The 19,240-nt window shown below is 42.2% G+C and overlaps 1 protein-coding gene across 4 annotated transcripts in view; it reads left to right on the forward strand.

Moving 5' to 3' along the window:
* The window catches only part of kdm5bb (lysine (K)-specific demethylase 5Bb), a 41,864-nt gene that overhangs the window by 2,365 nt on the left and 20,259 nt on the right, over positions 1-19,240 (forward strand). Inside the window, exons 2-9 of one of the 4 annotated variants that reach the window (XM_055931432.1) lie at positions 2,829-2,906; positions 6,446-6,568; positions 7,055-7,225; positions 8,438-8,494; positions 8,755-8,895; positions 9,202-9,301; positions 9,750-9,856; positions 11,662-11,820. In XM_055931432.1, coding sequence (XP_055787407.1) covers positions 2,829-2,906; positions 6,446-6,568; positions 7,055-7,225; positions 8,438-8,494; positions 8,755-8,895; positions 9,202-9,301; positions 9,750-9,856; positions 11,662-11,820 — 936 coding nt within the window. The other 3 variants (XM_055931433.1, XM_055931430.1, XM_055931434.1) reach the window with 3 other exon arrangements.

A 19,240-nucleotide genomic window follows, 5' to 3' on the forward strand; every position in this document is an offset into this window, starting at 1 on the left:
AATAACTAGCAAATTGTATTGAGAAAAAAGTAATGATGTACAGTTGAAGTCGGAAGTTTACATACACTTAGGTTGGAGTCATTAAAACTTGTTTTTCAACCACTCCACAAATTTCTTGTTAACAAACTATAGTTTTGGCAAGTCGGTTAGGACATCTACTTTGTGCATGACACAAGTAATTTTTCCAACAATTGTTTACAGACAGATTATTTCCCTTATAATTCACTGTATCACAATTCTAGTGAGTCAGAAGTTTACATACACTAAGTTGACTGTGCCTTTAAACAGCTTGGAAAATTCCAGAAAAGTATGTCATGGCTTTAGAAGCTTCTGATAGGCTAATTGACATAATTTGAGTCAATTGGAGGTGTACCTGTGGATGTATTTCAAGGCCTACCTTCAAACTCTGCCTCTATGCTTGACATCATGGGAAAATCAAAAGAAATCAGCCAATACCTCAGAAAACAATTGTAGACCTCCACAAGTCTGGTTCGTCCTTGGGAGCAATTTCCAAACACCTGAATGTACCACGTTCATCTGTACAAACAATAGTACGCAAGTATAAACACCATGGGACCACGCAGCCGTCATACCGCTCAGGAAGGAGACGCGTTCTGTCTCCTAGAGATGAACGTACTTTGGTGGGAAAAGTGCCAGAACAACAGTGCCAAACAACAGCAAAGAACCGTGTGAAGATGCTGGAGGAAACTGTTACAAAAGTATCTATATCCACAGTAAAACAAGTCCTTTATCGGCATAACCTGAAAGGCGCTCAGCAAGGAAGAAGCCACTGCTCCAAAACTGCCATAAAAAAGGCAGACTACGGTTTGCAACTGCACATGGGGACAAATATTGTACTTTTTGGAGAAATGTCCTCTGGTCTGATGAAACAAAAATAGAACTGTTTGGCCATAATGGCCATCGTTATGTTTGGAGGAAAAAGGTGGAGGCTTGCAAGCCGAAGAACACCATCCCAACCGTGAAACACGGGGGTGGCAGCAGCATGTTGTGGGGGTGCTTTGCTACAGGAGTGACTTGTGCACTTCACAAAATAGATGGCATCATGAGGAAGTAAAATTAGGTGGATATATTGAAGCAACATCTCAAGACATCAGTCAGGAAGTTAAAGCTTGGTCGCAAATGGGTTTTGCAAATGGACAATGACCCTAAGCATACTTCCAAAGTTGTGGCAAAATGGCTTAAGGACAACAAAGTCAAGGTATTGGAGTGGCCATCACAAAGCCCTGACCTCAATCCTATAGAAAATTTGTGGGCAGAACTGAAAAAGCGTGTGCGAGTAAGGAGGCCTACAAACCTGACTCAGTTACACCAGCTCTGTCAGGAGGAATGTGCCAAAATTCACCGAACTTATTGTGGGATGCTTGTGGAAGGCTACCCAAAACGTTTGACCCAAGTTCAACATTTACATTTACATTTAAGTCATTTAGCAGACGCTCTTATCCAGAGCGACTTACAAATTGGTGCATTCACCTTATGACATCCAGTGGAACAGCCACTTTACAGAAGAATTGGCAGAAGTATTGCTTTATCCTATCCTAGGTATTCCTTGAAGAGGTGGGGTTTCAGGTGTCTCCGGAAGGTGGTGATTGACTCCGCTGTCCTGGCGTCGTGAGGGAGTTTGTTCCACCATTGGGGTGCCAGAGCAGCGAACAGTTTTGACTGGGCTGAGCGGGAACTGTACTTCCTCAGTGGTAGGGAGGCGAGCAGGCCAGAGGTGGATGAACGCAGTGCCCTTGTTTGGGTGTAGGGCCTGATCAGAGCCTGAAGGTACTGAGGTGCCGTTCCCCTCACAGCTCCGTAGGCAAGCACCATGGTCTTGTAGCGGATGCGAGCTTCAACTGGAAGCCAGTGGAGAGAGCGGAGGAGCGGGGTGACATGAGAGAACTTGGGAAGGTTGAACACCAGACGGGCTGCGGCGTTCTGGATGAGTTGTAGGGGTTTAATGGCACAGGCAGGGAGCCCAGCCAACAGCGAGTTGCAGTAATCCAGACGGGAGATGACAAGTGCCTGGATTAGGACCTGCACCGCTTCCTGTGTGAGGCAGGGTCGTACTCTGCGGATGTTGTAGAGCGTGAACCTACAGGAACGGGCCACCGCCTTGATGTTAGTTGAGAACGACAGGGTGTTGTCCAGGATCACGCCAAGGTTCTTAGCGCTCTGGGAGGAGGACACAATGGAGTTGTCAACCGTGATGGCGAGATCATGGAACGGGCAGTCCTTCCCCGGGAGGAAGAGCAGCTCCGTCTTGCCGAGGTTCAGCTTGAGGTGGTGATCCGTCATCCACACTGATATGTCTGCCAGACATGCAGAGATGCGATTCGCCACCTGGTCATCAGAAGGGGGAAACAATTTAAAGGCAATGCTACCAATTACTAATTGAGTGTATGTAAACTTCTGACCCACTGGGAATGTGATGAAATAAATAAAAGCTGAAATAAATATTTCTCTATTATTCTGACAGTTCACATTCTTAAAATAAAGTGGTGATCCTAAGACGAGGCATTTTTAAATGTCAGCAATTGTGAAAAACTGAGGTTAAATGTAGTTGGCTAAGGTGTATGTAAACTTCCGACTTCAACTGTAACTCCATGACCACTGTAGACCAATAGACAGACTTAGAGTTGTAGGCTAAACGTTTGTTACTGACCGGTGTCCCATACATAGCAAGGACTGGTTTATTGTATGATGTCTCCATACTGCTGGGTGTTATGTGGTTCTTTGAATAATCTTTTCAGCTGTGCGATAGACCTATTTATTATGTGTAATATTTAAGTCATTCTAATAATATTTTTTTTGTATCCTCATAGGACTGGCAGCCTCCATTTGCATGTGATGTTGACAGACTACACTTCACTCCTCGGATACAGAGGCTAAATGAACTGGAGGTAAGGAGCAATTTCCCTCAATGTTTTCAGCACTTAGCAAATTTCAGGTCTGCTGAGCGCAAACTTGAACGTTGTGAAAATTCTGTGCAACTTCCAGCTTGCGTTTACTGTGAACACTGAGGATAGTACCTGCTTTAAGTTACAGGTTCAGACAGTGGTCAAGTAGGCTACTGTGGCTATTTGATCATGATGTAGGCCTACCAAAATGCATCCCATAACATTTTACCATGGAAATAGCTGTTCTATCATTCCGCCTACAGTAGCAGCCAACGTGTGGTGTTCAATGTAGGCCTACATTCCATGAGACCTTTGAAAAATAACATACAGGGCTTGACATTAACCTGTTTATCCACTTGTCCTTCAGACAAGGTGACTGGAAATGTTTTTGTGGTGTTATTCCCATACCACTATTACAGAGAATCAGACAGATTATGCTACCCTCTGCCTATCGGCTACTAAGCTTATTCAAGCCTGTCTCAAAATACAACACTGCGCCTTTAAGTTAAATAAAAAAGCTCTTCACCTGCCTCGCTTTTCAATGTTGTATAGAAATGTTCAGGTTTTGTGCTCTTGTAGGAAGCAATCACTCCCCCATTGCTGACTATAAATTATCTATAACTGGGCTAATAACTCACTAACTAGCAAATGATATGAGCAAATGTGCACAGGTGGCTACATGCAGCTCTCACTTTGATCTCAAAACAAGTGCATCTACCTGGGGCGGCAGGTAGCCTAGTGGTTAGAGCGTTGGGCCAGTAACCAAAAGGTTGCTAGTAGAGGTCGACCGATTATGATTTTTCAACGCCGATACCGATTTATTGGAGGACCAAAAACAGCCAAACGATTTTAAATTTTTTATTTATTTGTAATAATGACAATTACAACAATACTGAATGAACACTTATTTTAACTTCATATAATACATCAATAACATCAATTTAGCCTCAAATAAATAATGAAACGTGTTCAATTTGGTTTAAATAATGCAAAAACAAAGTATTGGAGAAGAAAGTAAAAGTGCAATATGTGCCATGTAAAAAAGCTAATGTTTAAGTTACTTGCTCAGAACATATGAAAGCTGGTGGTTCCTTTTAACACGAGTATTCAATATTTCCAGGTAAGACATTTTAGGTTATAGGAATTATAGGACTATTTCTCTATCTACGATTTGTATTTCATTTACCTTTGACTATTGGATGTTCTTATAGGCACTTCAGTATTGCCAGTGTAACAGTATAGCTTCCGTCCCTCTCCTCGCTCCTACCTGGGCTCGAACCAGGAACACATCGACAACAGCCACCCTCGAAGCAGCGTTACCCATGCAGAGCAAGGGGAACAACCACTCCATGTCTCAGAGCGAGTGACGTTTGAAACGCTATTAGCGAGCACCCCGCTAATTAGCTAGCCATTTCACATCAGTTACACCAGCCTAGTCTCGGAAGTTGATAGGCTTGAAGTCATAAACAGCGCAATGCTTGAAGAGCTGCTGGCAAATGCACGAAATGCTGTTTGAATGAATGCTTACGAGCCTGCTGCTGCCTACCATCGCTCAGTCAGACCACTCTATCAAATATCAAATAATAGACTTAATTATAACATAACACACAGAAATAAGAGCCTTTGGCAATTAAAATGGTTGAATCCGGAAACTATCATTTCGAAAACAAAACGTTTATTCTTTCAGTGAAATACAGAACCGTTACGTATTTTATCTAACGGGTGGCATCCATAAGTCTAAATATTGCTGTTACATTGCACAACCTTCAATGTTATGGCATAATTATGTACAATTCTGGCAAATTAATTACGGCCTTTGTTAGGAATAAATGGACTTCACACAGTTCGCAATGAGCCAGGCGGCCCAAACTGCTGCATATACCCTGACTGCTTGCACGGAACGCAAGAGAAGTGACACAATTTCCCTAGTTCTAAGAAATTCATGTCACTAGGCAATATTAACTAAATATGCAGGTTTAAAAATATATACTTGTGTATTGATTTTAAAAAAGGCATTGATGTTTATGGTTAGGTACATTGGTGCAACGACAGTGCTTTTTTCGCAAATGCGCTTGTTAAATCATCACCAGGCACCGCATCAATTATATGCAACGCAGGACACGCTAGATAAACTAGTAATATCATCAACCATGTGTAGTTAACTAGTGATTATGTTAAGATTGATTGTTTTTTAGAAGATAAGTTTAATGCTAGCTAGCAACTTACCTAGGCTTCATGCTGCCCTCGCGTGACAGATAGTCAGCCTGCCACGCAGGCTCCTCATGGAGTGCAATGTAAGGCAGGTGGTTAGAGCGTTGGACTAGTAACCGGAAGATTGCAAAAACGAATCCCCGAGCTGACAAGGTAAAAATCTGTCGTTCTGCTCCTGAACAAGGCAGTTAACCCACCGTTTCTAGGCCGTCATTGAAAATAAGAATGTGTTCTTAACTGACTTGCCTAGTTAAATAAAGATGTAAAAAAAAAAAAACGGCAAATCGGTGTCCAAAAATACTGATTACCAATTGTTAGGAAAACTTGAAATCGGCCCTAATTAATCGGCCTTTCAGATTAATCGGTTGACCTCTAGTTGCTAGATTGAATCCCCGAGCTGACAGGGCAGTTAACAAGGCAGTTAACCCACTGTTCCTAGGCCATCATTATAAATAATAATTTGTAATTTGCTACTTCAATTAAAAATACTCACGACCCCTCATGCTGTTAACACAGTCCAGATCAAAGTGAATTGCACAGATCCATATATAGCAATGGTCTATTTGCATATAGGCCTACTGCAGCTCTGATTTGGTTATGCTGCACCGGTCTGTGTAGAGTACTGGCTGTGTAGAGTCTTGCATGTCAATGCAATAGAATCCTAATCCTATGCGTTCTGCCGACAACAAAATCTCTTGCATAGTTAATTTTACATACTAAGTCTTGCTCAGTTTGTTTTATTTCGGTATGTTGCATTGAAGGTGGCTAATATTGTGTTGATTCGATCACAATTCCCAGAGTAAAGGGAAACATTGATAGTGTTAACCAAGGGGGAAAAGTTCAATCTCGTGCTTCTCTGTGCGGGCTAATATTCCTTCTGCGCAGCTGTCCCAGGGAGCTGCGGGCCCACACACTCGATGGTTAGAGGGAAAATTGGTAAGGAAGGCACTTTGCATGATGTGTAGCCTAGATTTTAGTTTAATGTACAATACCCTTGAAGATGTGCACTACTTTGACACCTTGGCCTATAAAGGGGAATTCAACTGATTGGTCATGGTCCCTGTCAATGCAGTTGTCTAGTTGACGTAGCGCTGAAGGTTTTCTATTGTGCCTACTGCCAACCATTTATTAATCACCACCTTCAGAAACTTTGGTGAAAGGAAAGTCAAAGGTTGCTTGCGCAGGGGCCGGTCAGCAGAAACATTTTATTTTAAGTGCACAATTTTTTTTATTGCATCACATAGCTGAACCAGGACACTTATCACCGCCATGATTCTCTAAATTAAAATTCCTACAGTGACTAATATATCACCCTCGTTTCCCTTTCCTAGGCACAGACCAGAGTTAAGCTTAACTTCTTGGACCAGATTGCAAAGTTCTGGGAGTTGCAGGGGTGTTCTCTGAAGATTCCTCATGTGGAAAGGAAGATATTGGACCTGTATCAACTCAACAAGGTTGGGTGTTTAGTAGTGATAGATTTGATACCAGAGCTCCGAGGCATGGGTCAAAATCACTAAGCAGTTTTCTTCAAAGCAGTGTGCCGATTATCATTTTATCAGAATCATGTGATCAATGATCACATGATCAACGTCTGAAGCTTTGTTTCATCAAACAACTACCTAATTGGCGGTTTCGGTAGAAGACAAAAAAGCTACCCTGCGCACACGCTATGGCATATGGGACGTTATATGTGTAATCATTTGGCTGCTCTAAATTCTTTTGACCAGCAGGTACCACTAGTGTACACTGTGTTGATCAAAGCCTTGAGTAATGAAACTATTTTCGACACAATTGGCTGGAAAGCCTCAATGTTTCCAGAAGCTTTGTTTCTCCATCACTAGTGTTTAGCGTTGTTTCAAACTACTATACATTTATTCCATCTTAAATAGCATTGCACAGAATCCACTGACTCTGCCTAACTTTTACACATTCTATTTCAGAATGTTGCAGATGAGGGCGGATTTGATATTGTGTGTCGCGATAGACGTTGGACGGCGATTGCGCTGAAGATGGGCTTTGCTCCTGGCAAGGCTGTTGGCTCTCACTTACGGTCACACTATGAGAGACTTCTCTACCCCTACAACCTCTTCCAGAGCGGAGCCAACCTCCTGGTAAGTTGGACAGATGCCCCAACACCAATTATTTTCCAATGGTTTCGTTATGAACATAACCATTATATTTTTACGTTCCATTCCACTGTTTCCGACCAGCAAAATAAAGTTCTGAACTGATTCAAACCCCCAAAAAGTAACAGTTTATATTGTTCTTTTTTACATTTCACTCAACTTTAAATTAGTTGACCAATGGATAGAGCAGCTTTCTATGGAGCGGGCAAGCTATGTACATGCATTGGACAGCGACATGCAACTAACATTTTGCGGGTGAGGAGAGTGCTGGGCATGACACGCTGGCCGTCTTGTTGTTATGACTTGCATTAGGCTGATCTGAATTAGGCCCACAGAATCATATCTTCGGAGGAGTGACTTCTATGAAGGAACTTTGAATGTCTTTGAACTTCAGCGAGCTTGCTTAACTAATGTTGGACCAGAGCTAGCCCATGGTCATGACTTTTGGTTCCATTACATTACACATAATGCTGCCTAGAGGTTTCAAGAGCCTGACCAGAGCTAGCTAACAAGCTTGTGTGTGCAGAGCGGCAACAAATAAAAAATATGTATTACCTTTTTGTAGTTAATACATCCATTGTGAAACAGGAAGACTATAGTATCCTTAACTAGAATTTATTTCTGAATCACGCCTCTAATGTCAGTAGCTACAGTAGACTATGCATGCTTCAGAGGGAGGGGAAGGTATCATACACACACACACACTGCCAAACATTTTCAGCTGGCAGGCAGACACTGGAAAAAGTTTGAGTTGCGTTTTGTTGTGGGACTGTGGGGGGAAAAAAAGCCCAGAACGTTATTAACCGGTTCACATGCTTTTAAAATAATGTTTCTGTTCCAGAACAGTATAGATCACCTTCGTTCTGGTTCTGTTCCTCAATTATTAGTATTTCTTTCTGGTTTTCGGTTCTGTTCCCTGCCTAACACTCTTTAAATCTGTCTGTGTCTATTCACATTGCACTCAGAGCTTTATGAATCAGCTAATGCTTTATTAAGCGCTTGGTTGGCTCATCTGTAGGCAAGTTGAGCACTGTTTGACAAGTTTTACTGCTGTTATGCGACAAGTATGTTTGTCTAATGTCTAATGAGGATCGTTTTCAAGATTTAATATATTTATTGAACACTGTAGAGAAATCGTACAGAGTGAACATAGATTGGGTCGTTGTTGTTAACTTTGGAAGCTCTCTCTTGCTTTAGGCACCAGAGCTTGCGTCCAAGCTGATGCGTTTAGTGTCTGCTCCTGAACTTGACACGGTATGTCTGCCTCATGGTTATTATCTAAGAATTAACAGATAGCACATTTTGGGTTACACAGAAATATTAGACTGCAATACAACCATTCTTTGTTTAAAATGGTCTCATAGTGCTTTGTCTGTGCACCGCTGCCATAGTCTGGGTGTCCTTGCTGCAATAGATGTGTGCCATGTCTTTTGATTTGTTGGTTGTACGTTTATTCTACATTTTGTAATGGATTAACTATGTATTGTATAACATTACATTGTATATGCCTGCAGTTTGTCCACGAGCCAACCCTGCCAGTTGATACGAGTGACAAGGAGTGTAAACCCCCTGACCTGACCGAGAGGCAGCACTTTGTTGAGCCAACCGAGTCCTGCTGCAACAGCGCCCACAGAGCAAAGCGGATGAGAGCTGAGGTGGATGCCCTTGTCGCACAGAGCCACACACACTTGTCAGAAGAACTCCTCTTAAAAGCAGTCATTCAGATTGCACAACTACCCTGTAACCATCTACTTGACTCTATCCCCTTCAAACCCTTAAGTCACAAAATGGAGGAGTTGCATAAGAAAGCCAATTTGAATGTAATTTGCCTAAAGCCTTATGGGTGTTATCTCAATTATTCATGAACGCATTGGCACATTTCTTTCTATTGCATATAAACTTTGTAAGATCATTAGTGGTATTTACTGTAGTTAACTAGAACTCTATTTCTCCACCCACAGTCAGGTTGTGTGAAGACAGAACCAGGAACTGAACCCTGTGAAAACAACAGACCAAATCTGAGGAGGAGGATGGGCTCTTTTGTTGCCAAGCCCGAGCCAGGTCAGTACTAACAAGGCTTTACTTTAACCACAGAAGAGTTAACACAATATGTGTGATCGGTGCCAATATCTATACACTTGTATACTACTCAATGTTAAGTTCATGTTTTAAGTATCCCTATATTTCTGTTATTACGGGGATATCACTCAGTCAAGAGTGCGCATGCGCAGGAAGTCTAGTCGTTGATGGACCTAGCCTCGAGTGTAATGGCTACTTGTAGTGTGTTCATATAGTATAGTAAACTTTGTTAAACTGGAACTTTGTTGTTGTGTCATTTCGAGTTAACACTCAATCCACGTATTGGGCCATGCATTTTAAGAGTGAATATTGAAAGTTAATGTATGACGTTCAGGCTAGGGTATAAGATGCACCATAAGTAATTCATTAGTTAAATCCTCTGATGTTCCTCATTATGCTCATCATATGTAATTTTTCTTTACATAAAAAGACATTCCCATTCTAGTGAAACAAGAACCCATCGAGCCGGTGAGCGAGGCAGACACAAACAAGTCTCGATATAAGAAAAAAACAAGTATTGATGCCCCACCTCCTGCAGTGAGTGTAGTAAGTGGGGCTTTATTTAATCCATTCTTTTGAGAGAGAATACTCTTAAATTGATTATCAACAGTATAATGTATTTACACCAGAACACATTTGACACATTGTTGTGTAACATACACTACCGGTCAACATTTTTAGAATACCTACTCATTCAAGGGTTTTTCTTTATTTTTACTATTTTCTACATTGTAGAATAGTAGTGAAGACATCAAAACTATGAAATAACACATATGGAATCCTGTAGTAACCAAAAAAGTGTTAAACAAATCAAAATATATTTTATAAATTAGGTTCTTCAAAGTAGCCACCCTTTGCCTTGATGACAGCTTTGCACACTTTACATTCTCTCAACCAGCTTCATGAGGTAGTCACCTAGAATGCATTTCAATTAACAGGTGTGCCATGTTAAAAGTTAATTTGTGGAATTTCTTTCCTTAATGCGTTTGAGCCAATCAGTTGTGTTGTGACAAGGTAGGGGGGTATACAGAAGAAAGCCTCATTTGGTAAAAGACCAAGTCCTTATTATAGCAAGAACAGCTCAAATAAGCAAAGAGAAATGACAGTCCATCATTACTTTAAGATATGAAGGTCAGTCAATACGGAACATTTCAAGAACTTTGAACATTTCTTCAAGTGCAGTCGCAAAAACCATCAAGCGCTATGTTGAAACTGGCCCTCATGAGGACCGCCACAGGAATGGAAGACCCAGAGTTACCTCTGCTGCAGAGGATAAATTAGAGTTACCAGCCTCAGAAATTGCAGGCCAAATAAATGCTTCACAGAGTTCAAATAACAGACATATCTCAACATCAACTGTTCAGAGGAGACTGTGAATCAGGCCTCCATGGTCGAATTGCTGCAAAGAAACCACTACTAAAGGACACCAATAAGAAGAGACTTGCTTGTGCCAAGAAACACGAGCAATGGACATTAGACCGGTGGAATTTTGTCCTTTTGGTCTGGAGTCCAAATTGGAGATTTTTGGTTCCAACCTCTGTCTCTTTGTGAGACGCGGTGTGGGTGAATGGATGATCTGTGCATGTGTATTTTCCACCGTAAAGCATGGAGGAGGAGGTGTTATGGTGTAGGAGTACTTTGCTGGTGACACTGTCTGATTTATTTAGAATTCAAGGCACACTTAACCAGCATGGCTACCACAGCATTCTGCAGCGACATACCATCCCATCTGGTTTGGGCTTAGTGGGACTATAATTTGTTTTACAACAGGACAATGACCCAACACACCTCCAGGCTGTGTAAGGGCTATTTGACCAAGAAGGAGAGAGATGGAGTGCTGCATCAGATGACCTGTCCTCCACAATCACCTGACCTCAACCAAATTGAGATGGTTTGGGACGAGTAGGACCGCAGACTGAAGGAAAAGCAGCCAACAAGTCCTTAGCATATGTGGGAACTCCTTCAAGACTGTTGGAAAAGCATTCCAGGTGAAGCTGGTTGAGAGAATGCCAAGTGTGCAAAGCTGTTACCAAGGCAAAGGGTGATTTTATTTCGAAATATCTCAAATATAAAAGATTTTTTATAAAACACTTTTTTTGGTCACTACATTATTCCATATGTGTTATTTCATAGTTTTGATGTCTTCACTATTATTCTACAATGTAGAAAATAATACAAAAATTAAGAAAAACCCTTGGATGAGTAGGTGTTCTAAAACTTTTGACCGGTAGTGTATAGGAAGTTAAAGAAATGTTATTATGTGAACAAAAGTTGATTTGTAGTCCCTTTGGTTATTCATTAGTGTTATATTAAACATGTTTCTTCCCTCCTTTGTTCTGTAGGTGGACCTGTATATGTGTCTGGTGTGTGGCAGCGGGAGTGACGAGGATCGTCTTCTGTTGTGTGATGGCTGTGACGACAGTTACCACACCTTCTGTCTCTTACCCCCTCTACACGACATCCCCAAAGGAGACTGGAGGTGCCCCAAGTGCCTGGCTCAAGTGAGTAGTGATGTCTATTCACCTCATCACACCAATAACCACATTCAAGTGGAAGAGGGAGAAAGTAAGGAACTTGTCTGTTGGCCTTGCATTAAAGACCAAAATTGGTTAAAGAAAATTGTGATAAATAAAAAAGAATACCAGTTTAATTTAAGAACCAAAAATAGTGCCATATAGATTGCGTAATAGTTGGGAAGAGATTTTCAATGTACCAACTACATGGCACATGGTTTATGAACTGATACACAAAACGACACCGGATTCAAAACTTTGTTTTCAATTTAAATTATTATACAACATTTTTGCAACCAATAGAATGTTATATACAGTATATAGGGGATACAACCATCCCAGCGCTGCAGATTTTGCTGCGAAGAGACAGAATCATTAAATCATTTGTTTGTGTACTGTCCATATGAAGCTGGATTTTGGTCGCAGGTTCAGGAATGGCTGAAGAATTGCAACATTTACCTGGAGCTAACTCTGCAAATTAGCACTGATGGGTGATCTGAAAAGTCATTGTCAAACGAGCAATAATATGTACTGAACAAAAATATAAACGCAACACGTAAAGTGTTGGTTTCATGAGCTAAAATAAAAGATCCCATCCCTGCACAAAAAGCTTATTTATCTAAATTTTCTTAGCACAAACTAGTTTACATCCCTGTTAGTGAGCATTTTATCCTTTGTCAAGATAATCCATCCACCGACCTGACAGGTGTGGCATATCTAGAAGCTGATTAAACAGCATGATCTCAACAAATGTGCACCTTGTGCTGGGGACAATAAAAGGCCACTCTAACATGTGCAGTTTTGTCACACAACACAATGCCACAGATGTCTTATGTTTTGAGGGAGTGTGCAATTGGCATGCTGACTGCAGGAATGTCCACCAGAGAATTTAAAGTTAATTTCTCTACCATAAGCTGCCTCCGTTGTTTTAGAGAATTTGGAAGTACATCCATCCGGCCTCACAACAGCAGAGCACGTGTATGATGTTGTGTGGGCGAGCGGTTTGCTGATGTCAGTGTTGTGAACAGCGTGCCCCATGGTGGGGTTATGATATGGGCAGGCATAAGCTACGGACACAATTGCATTTTATCAATGGCAATTTGAATGCACAAAAATTCCATGAAGAGATCCTGCGGGCCATTGTGATGCCTATCTGTGACCAACAGATGCATATCTGTATTCCCAGTCATGTGAAATCCATAGATTAGGGCCTAATGAATTTATTTCAATTGACTGATTTGATTTCCTCATATGAAATGTAACTCAGTAAAATCAATGAAATTGTTGCTTGTTAAGTTTTTATATTTTGGTTCAGTATAATACTCTCTAATTATAATAATAAATAAAAAAATACATTCTGGAGAAAATGAGAATAGAAAGGTTCAGAACTTTTGTGCAACATTACAGCACAATTGAAAAATATATGGCAAATAGAAATCCAAACTGGATGATGTTCAGAGATAGATGGGAGGGGATGAGTGGGGCTGAAGGGACTAAAAATAACTAATGTAAAATATACTGTCGTAAAAAATATATATATATCCCGTCATCAATCTACACACAATACCCCATAATGACAAAGTGAAAAGTTAAGGAATCTTAGCAAATTTTATAAAAAGGGGAAATACCTTATTTACGTAAATGTTCAGACCCTTTACTATGAGACACAATTGAGCTCGGGTGCATCCTGTTTCCATTTATCATCCTTGATGTTTCTACAACTTGATTGGAGTCCATCTGTGGTAAATTCAATTGATTGGACATGATTTGGAAAGACACACATCTGTCTATATAAGGTCCCACAGTTGACAGTGCGCATCAGAGCAAAAACCAAGCCATGAGGTCAAAGGAATTGTTCGCAGAGCTCCGGGACAGGATTAGATCGAGACACAGATATGGGGAAGGGTACCAAAAAAATTATGCAGCATTGAAGGTCCCCAAGAACACAGTGGGCTCCATCATTCTTGTTTGGAACCACCAAGCCTCTTCCTAGAGCTGGCCGCCCGGCCAAACTGAGCAATCGGGGGAGAAGGGCCTTGGTCAGGGAGGTGACCAAGAACCCAATGGTCACTCCGACAGAGCTCCAGAGTTCCTCTGTGAAGCTGGGAGAACCTTCCAGAAGGACAACCATCTCTGCAGCAATCCATGAATCAGGCCTTTATGGTAGAGTGGCCAGACAGAAGTCATGCCTAAGTAAAATCAAGTTTATTTTATATAGCCCTTCGTACATCAGCTAATATCTCAAAGTGCTGTACAGAAACCCAGCCTAAAACCCCAAACAGCAAGCAATGCAGGTGTAGAAGCACGGCGGCTAGGAAAAACTCCCTAGAAAGGCCAAAACCTAGGAAGAAACCTAGAGAGGAACCAGGCTATGAGGGGTGGCCAGTCCTCTTCTGGCTGTGCCGGATGGAGATTATAACAGAACATGGCCAAGATGTTCAAATGTTCATAAATGACCAGCATGGTCAAATAATAATCAGGAGTAAATGTCAGTTGGCTTTTCATAGCCGATCATTAAGAGTATCTCTCCCGCTCCTGCGGTCTCTAGAGAGTTGAAAACAGCAGGTCTGGGACAGGTAGCACATCCGGTGGACAGGTCAGGGTTCCATAGCCGCAGGCAGAACAGTTGAAACTGGAACAGCAGCAGGGCCAGGTGGACTGGGGACAGCAAGGAGTCATCATGCCCGGTAGTCCTGACGCATGGTCCTAGGGCTCAGGTCCTCCGAGAGAGAGAAAGAAAGAGAGAAGGAGAGAATTAGAGAGAGCATACTTAAATTCACACAGGACACCGGATAAGACAGGAGAAGTACTCCAGATATAACCAACTGACCCTAGCCCCCCGACACATAAACTACTGCAGCATAAATACTGGAGGCTGAGACAGGAGGGGTCAGGAGACACTGTGGCCCCATCCGATGATACCCCCGGACAGGGCCAAACAGGAAGGGTATAACCCCACCCACTTTGCCAAAGCACAGCCGCCACACCACTAGAGGGATATCTTCAACCACCAACTTACCATCCTGAGACAAGGCCGAGTATAGCCCACAAAGATCTCCACCACAGCACAAACCAAGGGGGGGCGCCAACCCAGACAGGAAGATCACGTCAGTAACTCAACCCACTCAAGTGACGCACCCCTCCTAGGGACGGCATGAAAGAGCACCAGTAAGCCAGTGACTCAGCCCCTGTAATAGGGTTAGAGGCAGAGAATCCCAGTGGAGAGAGGGGAACCGGCCAGGCAGAGACAGCAAGGGCGGTTCGTTGCTCCAGAGCCTTTCCGTTCACCTTCACACTCCTGGGCCAGACTACACTCAATCATATGACCTACTGAAGAGATAAGTCTTCAGTAAAGACTTGAAGGTTGAGACCGAGTCTGCGTCTCTCACATGGGTAGGCAGACTATTCCATAAAAATTTAGATCTATAGGAGAAAGCCCTGCCTCCAGCTGTTTGCTCAAGGACGTTCAGGCATTTGACAGCCCGCTTGGAGTTTGCCAAAACACACCTAAAGGACTCTCAGACCATGAGAAACAAGATTCTCTGGACTGATTAAACCAAGATGGAACTCTTTGGCCTGAATGCCAAGCATCACGTCTGGAGGAAACCTGGCAGCATCATGCTGTGGGGATGTTTTTCAGCGGCAGGGACTGGGAGACTAGTCAGTATCGAGGGAAAGATGAATGGAGAAAAGTAGAGATCCTCGACGAAAACCTGCTCCAGAGCGCTCAGGACCTCAGACTGGGGCTAAGGTTCACCTTCCAACAGTACAATGACTCTAAGCACACAGCCAAGACAACCCAGGAGTGGCTTCATGACAAGTCTCTGAATGTCCTTGAGTGGCCCAGCCAGAGCCCGGACTTGAACCCGATCGAACATCTCTGGAGAGACCTGAAAATAGCTGTGAAGCGACGCTCCCATCCAACCTGACAGAGCTTGAGAGGATCTACAGAGGAGAATGGGAGAAACTCTCCAAATACAGGTGTGTCAAGCTTGTAGCATCATACTCAAGAAGACTCAAGGCTGTAATCGCTGCCAAAGGTGCTTCAACAAAGTACTGAGTAAAGGGTCTGAATACTTACTTAAATGTAATATTTCATTATTTTTAAAATAAATGTGCACAAATTTCAAAGCAAAAATAGGTTTTGATAGGTTTTGATGTGGTATTGTGTGTAGATTGAGGGGGGGACAAACTTTTGGAATGTACTGTATATATTTTCTATATTTACTAAAAACATATGGGGGGGATTGGAAATTATGCAGACAATTACATTGATGGAAGCCACCATCTATCTGCAATAATAAAGCTGATCTAACCCCTAAAAAATGTATAGAAGATCAAATAAATAACCACATTCACAGTTCAGACTCTGTACTGGCTCCTGTGAGTGTATAATATGAATGTGTTCAGAGCTGTTACTTATACAGAGTACCAAAGTTGTTAGTGTTCCCTATATGTGTTAGCTATAGACCTTTTCAACTGTCGTTAACACATTCTATATGCACACGCAACCAAGTGGTTCCCCAATAAACACCCGGCGCTGCAGCATGCCATAATTGTACAAAATGACAAGATCGTTTTTCTTGATCCTACCAAAAAACGGAACAAACACATTGACTTGTTGCTACCAGACCCATAAAACAAATCCGACATTTAGTTCACGTTTATTATCCGTTTGCTCTGGTGGTGTTGGCTACATTTGGCTAGCACAGCAAATAACTACAGAACTAGTGTGATGTGAAGGTAGAGAAAGATCAGCGTACCTTGTTAACCATCTAGATATATGAATTTCTCTCACAACAGCCAACTATATAACTAAACTAAATGTAGCTAGCATACGAGTCCAATGATTGACGGCCACGTTGTTTACATTAGAAGTTAACTAGCAGCAATTACCCCACTATCAGCCTCTTTCCCCCTCACTAATCTGTCTCTCCTAGCTCTTCGTTTACTTCGTCTCCAAACGCAACTATATTTTACCCAGGCGTATTGCCCACTTAGTTTCAATTAAGAAACGTACTGTAATTTTATTGAACCGCTAGTTTGTGCTAGGCATGGCACTTCACGTTACGCGACTTTGCTAGTTGTTTTACGCGTAGTAAAACTATAATACAAATGCTAGCGCTGTGGTGATAATGTTGAACTGCATATTAATTACACCAGGATGATGTATTACATTTTATTTTACATTTTATTTAACTAGGCAAGTCAGTTAAGAACAAATTCTTATTTTCGATGACAGCCTAGGAACAGTGGGTTAACTGCCTTGTTCAGGGGCAGGACGACAGATTTTTACCTTGTCAGCTCGGGGATTCGATCTTAGAACCTTTCGGTTACTAGTCCAGCGCTCTAACCACTAGGCTACCTGCCGCCCCATGAAGCACACACATTGCAACTTTTTTTCAAGCAAGATGTATTTTAATTAAACCAAATGAATCTTAAAATATAACTTTCTGCACACCCACATGATAGTGATATTTGCGAATAATGTCTCCTGTGTATGTTATCCTTCTTATTTTCGGTGACGGCCTAGGAACCTTCATTACAAGGGTAGGGCTCGCACTAATCCATTTCATGACGGCATATACAGTAGCAGTATAAATCAAATCTGGTAACCTTCAGCATGGTTAGACTCATTAATTGTCTAATGAAAAGAAAAACCCACACACTGATCTTGCCGGTATGAGTAAATTATTAGCAAATTATGCCCACATACAAATTCTCAGATGTGAGTGCTTTTCTAATAGTAGCATTTAAAATGGAGAAAGCGTCTGAACAAAATGTAAACAATGTGTGATGGTTTGCTTATCCTGTTTCAGTATAGAAATGACAAGTCACATGTACATTAGACATACCCATGAGGCCAATACTAATCCCATCATATGTCTGCATTGGGCATGCATGCAATAAATAATCTCACATCTGCTGTAACCAAAAGGGTAGAGCATGGATAGTGGAGGTAAGAGAAATACCCTGAAGGGTCACTTTTAAATGAGCTGCAAGTAGCCATGTAATGTATGAGTTTCATCCTCATATGGCTGCCCGGTGCTGGGACGTAAACCCAAATTAAATTATACTGAAGCTAGTATGCCAACCACTGGAGGAGGAGGATAGTGAGTGTAGCAGAAGGGAGCAAATTGGCCCATAATTGCAGGAGGAGATCCTCCCGCAGCTGAGATGCTTATGGTATTAAAATATAGATACATTTATGATAGACAGGAGACACCTCTTCGAGCGTCAGGGGGATCACATCACAGTTGCTGCTCAAACTCACCTTCAGCTCACCTCTGCTACAGTCACACCCTTTTCACCTCCTCCTACACCACTGACAGTATAATGCCAACTGTGTGATCTGGGCCAATGTAGCAGAATTAAATACCCCCAAAATGTATTCTGTGGGTTGACTCAGTTCACACAGTCTGCTCTGCTGGCTGCTGAGGTTGATGCGGAGGAGGAGGTGGTCAGTGAGTGAAGCAGCTGAGGGGTGAGTGTGTAGCACATGTGAGCTAGTTAATAAGTGAGTGCTAGGCTCTTTCTCAATTCATCCTTCCTCGATTCCTCTCATCGCCTCCTGCTCAAAACCCATTGGAGTAGAAGGTACCTTCACCTCCAATACAATTGTAATAAAATACAGGTGAGGAGATAGGAGTAATCAAGGAAAGACAAAGTGAGACAAAGTCCTAGTAGGCATAGTATGGTGATGTCACCTGCTCTGAGACCTAAAGTACTGTTATTCTATCCCAGTATTTCCCAACCAGGGTTAATAGGATTCCTGGGGGGGTACTTGGCCTATCCACAGGGGGTACATGAGAAGACTCCTGAGACCATAGGCTTACTGGTAAAATTTACATGAGGTAGTACTTCAGGGGTACTCCGGGCAGAGCAAAATATCGTTGGTGGTACAGTAACCAAAAAAGATTGGGAACCACTGTTCTAGCCCAAACAAGATCATGATTTTGGTAGGATAATGGATGTTGCTTTGTGGTTATGAAGTGCTGTTATGGACAGTGGTTGCGTCCTATGTCAGCCATACAGGGATTGTTACACCCACGCCAGTGATCAAGGACATCAGCTGCAAATCTGTGCAATGTCATCAGACAAAGTGAGAGAGTGACAACGAAATAAAACCGACAAACGGATTGTTTAATGACCCAAAAATACACTATATGTAACGGATGTGAAATGGCTAGCTAGTTAGCGGTGGTGCGAGCTAGCAGCCTTTCAGTCGGTTACGTCACTTGCTCTGAAACCTAGAAGTAGTGGTTCCCCTTGCTCTGCAAGGGCCGCGCCCTCTGTGGAGCGATGGGTAACGATGCTTCGTGGGCGACCATTGTTGATGTGTGCAGAAGGTCCCAGGTTCGCGCCCGTGTCGGGGCGAGGGGACGGTCTAAAGTTATACTGTTACATA

This window comes from Salvelinus fontinalis, chromosome 8 (assembly GCF_029448725.1).
Source record: "Salvelinus fontinalis isolate EN_2023a chromosome 8, ASM2944872v1, whole genome shotgun sequence".
NCBI lineage: Eukaryota > Metazoa > Chordata > Actinopteri > Salmoniformes > Salmonidae > Salvelinus > Salvelinus fontinalis.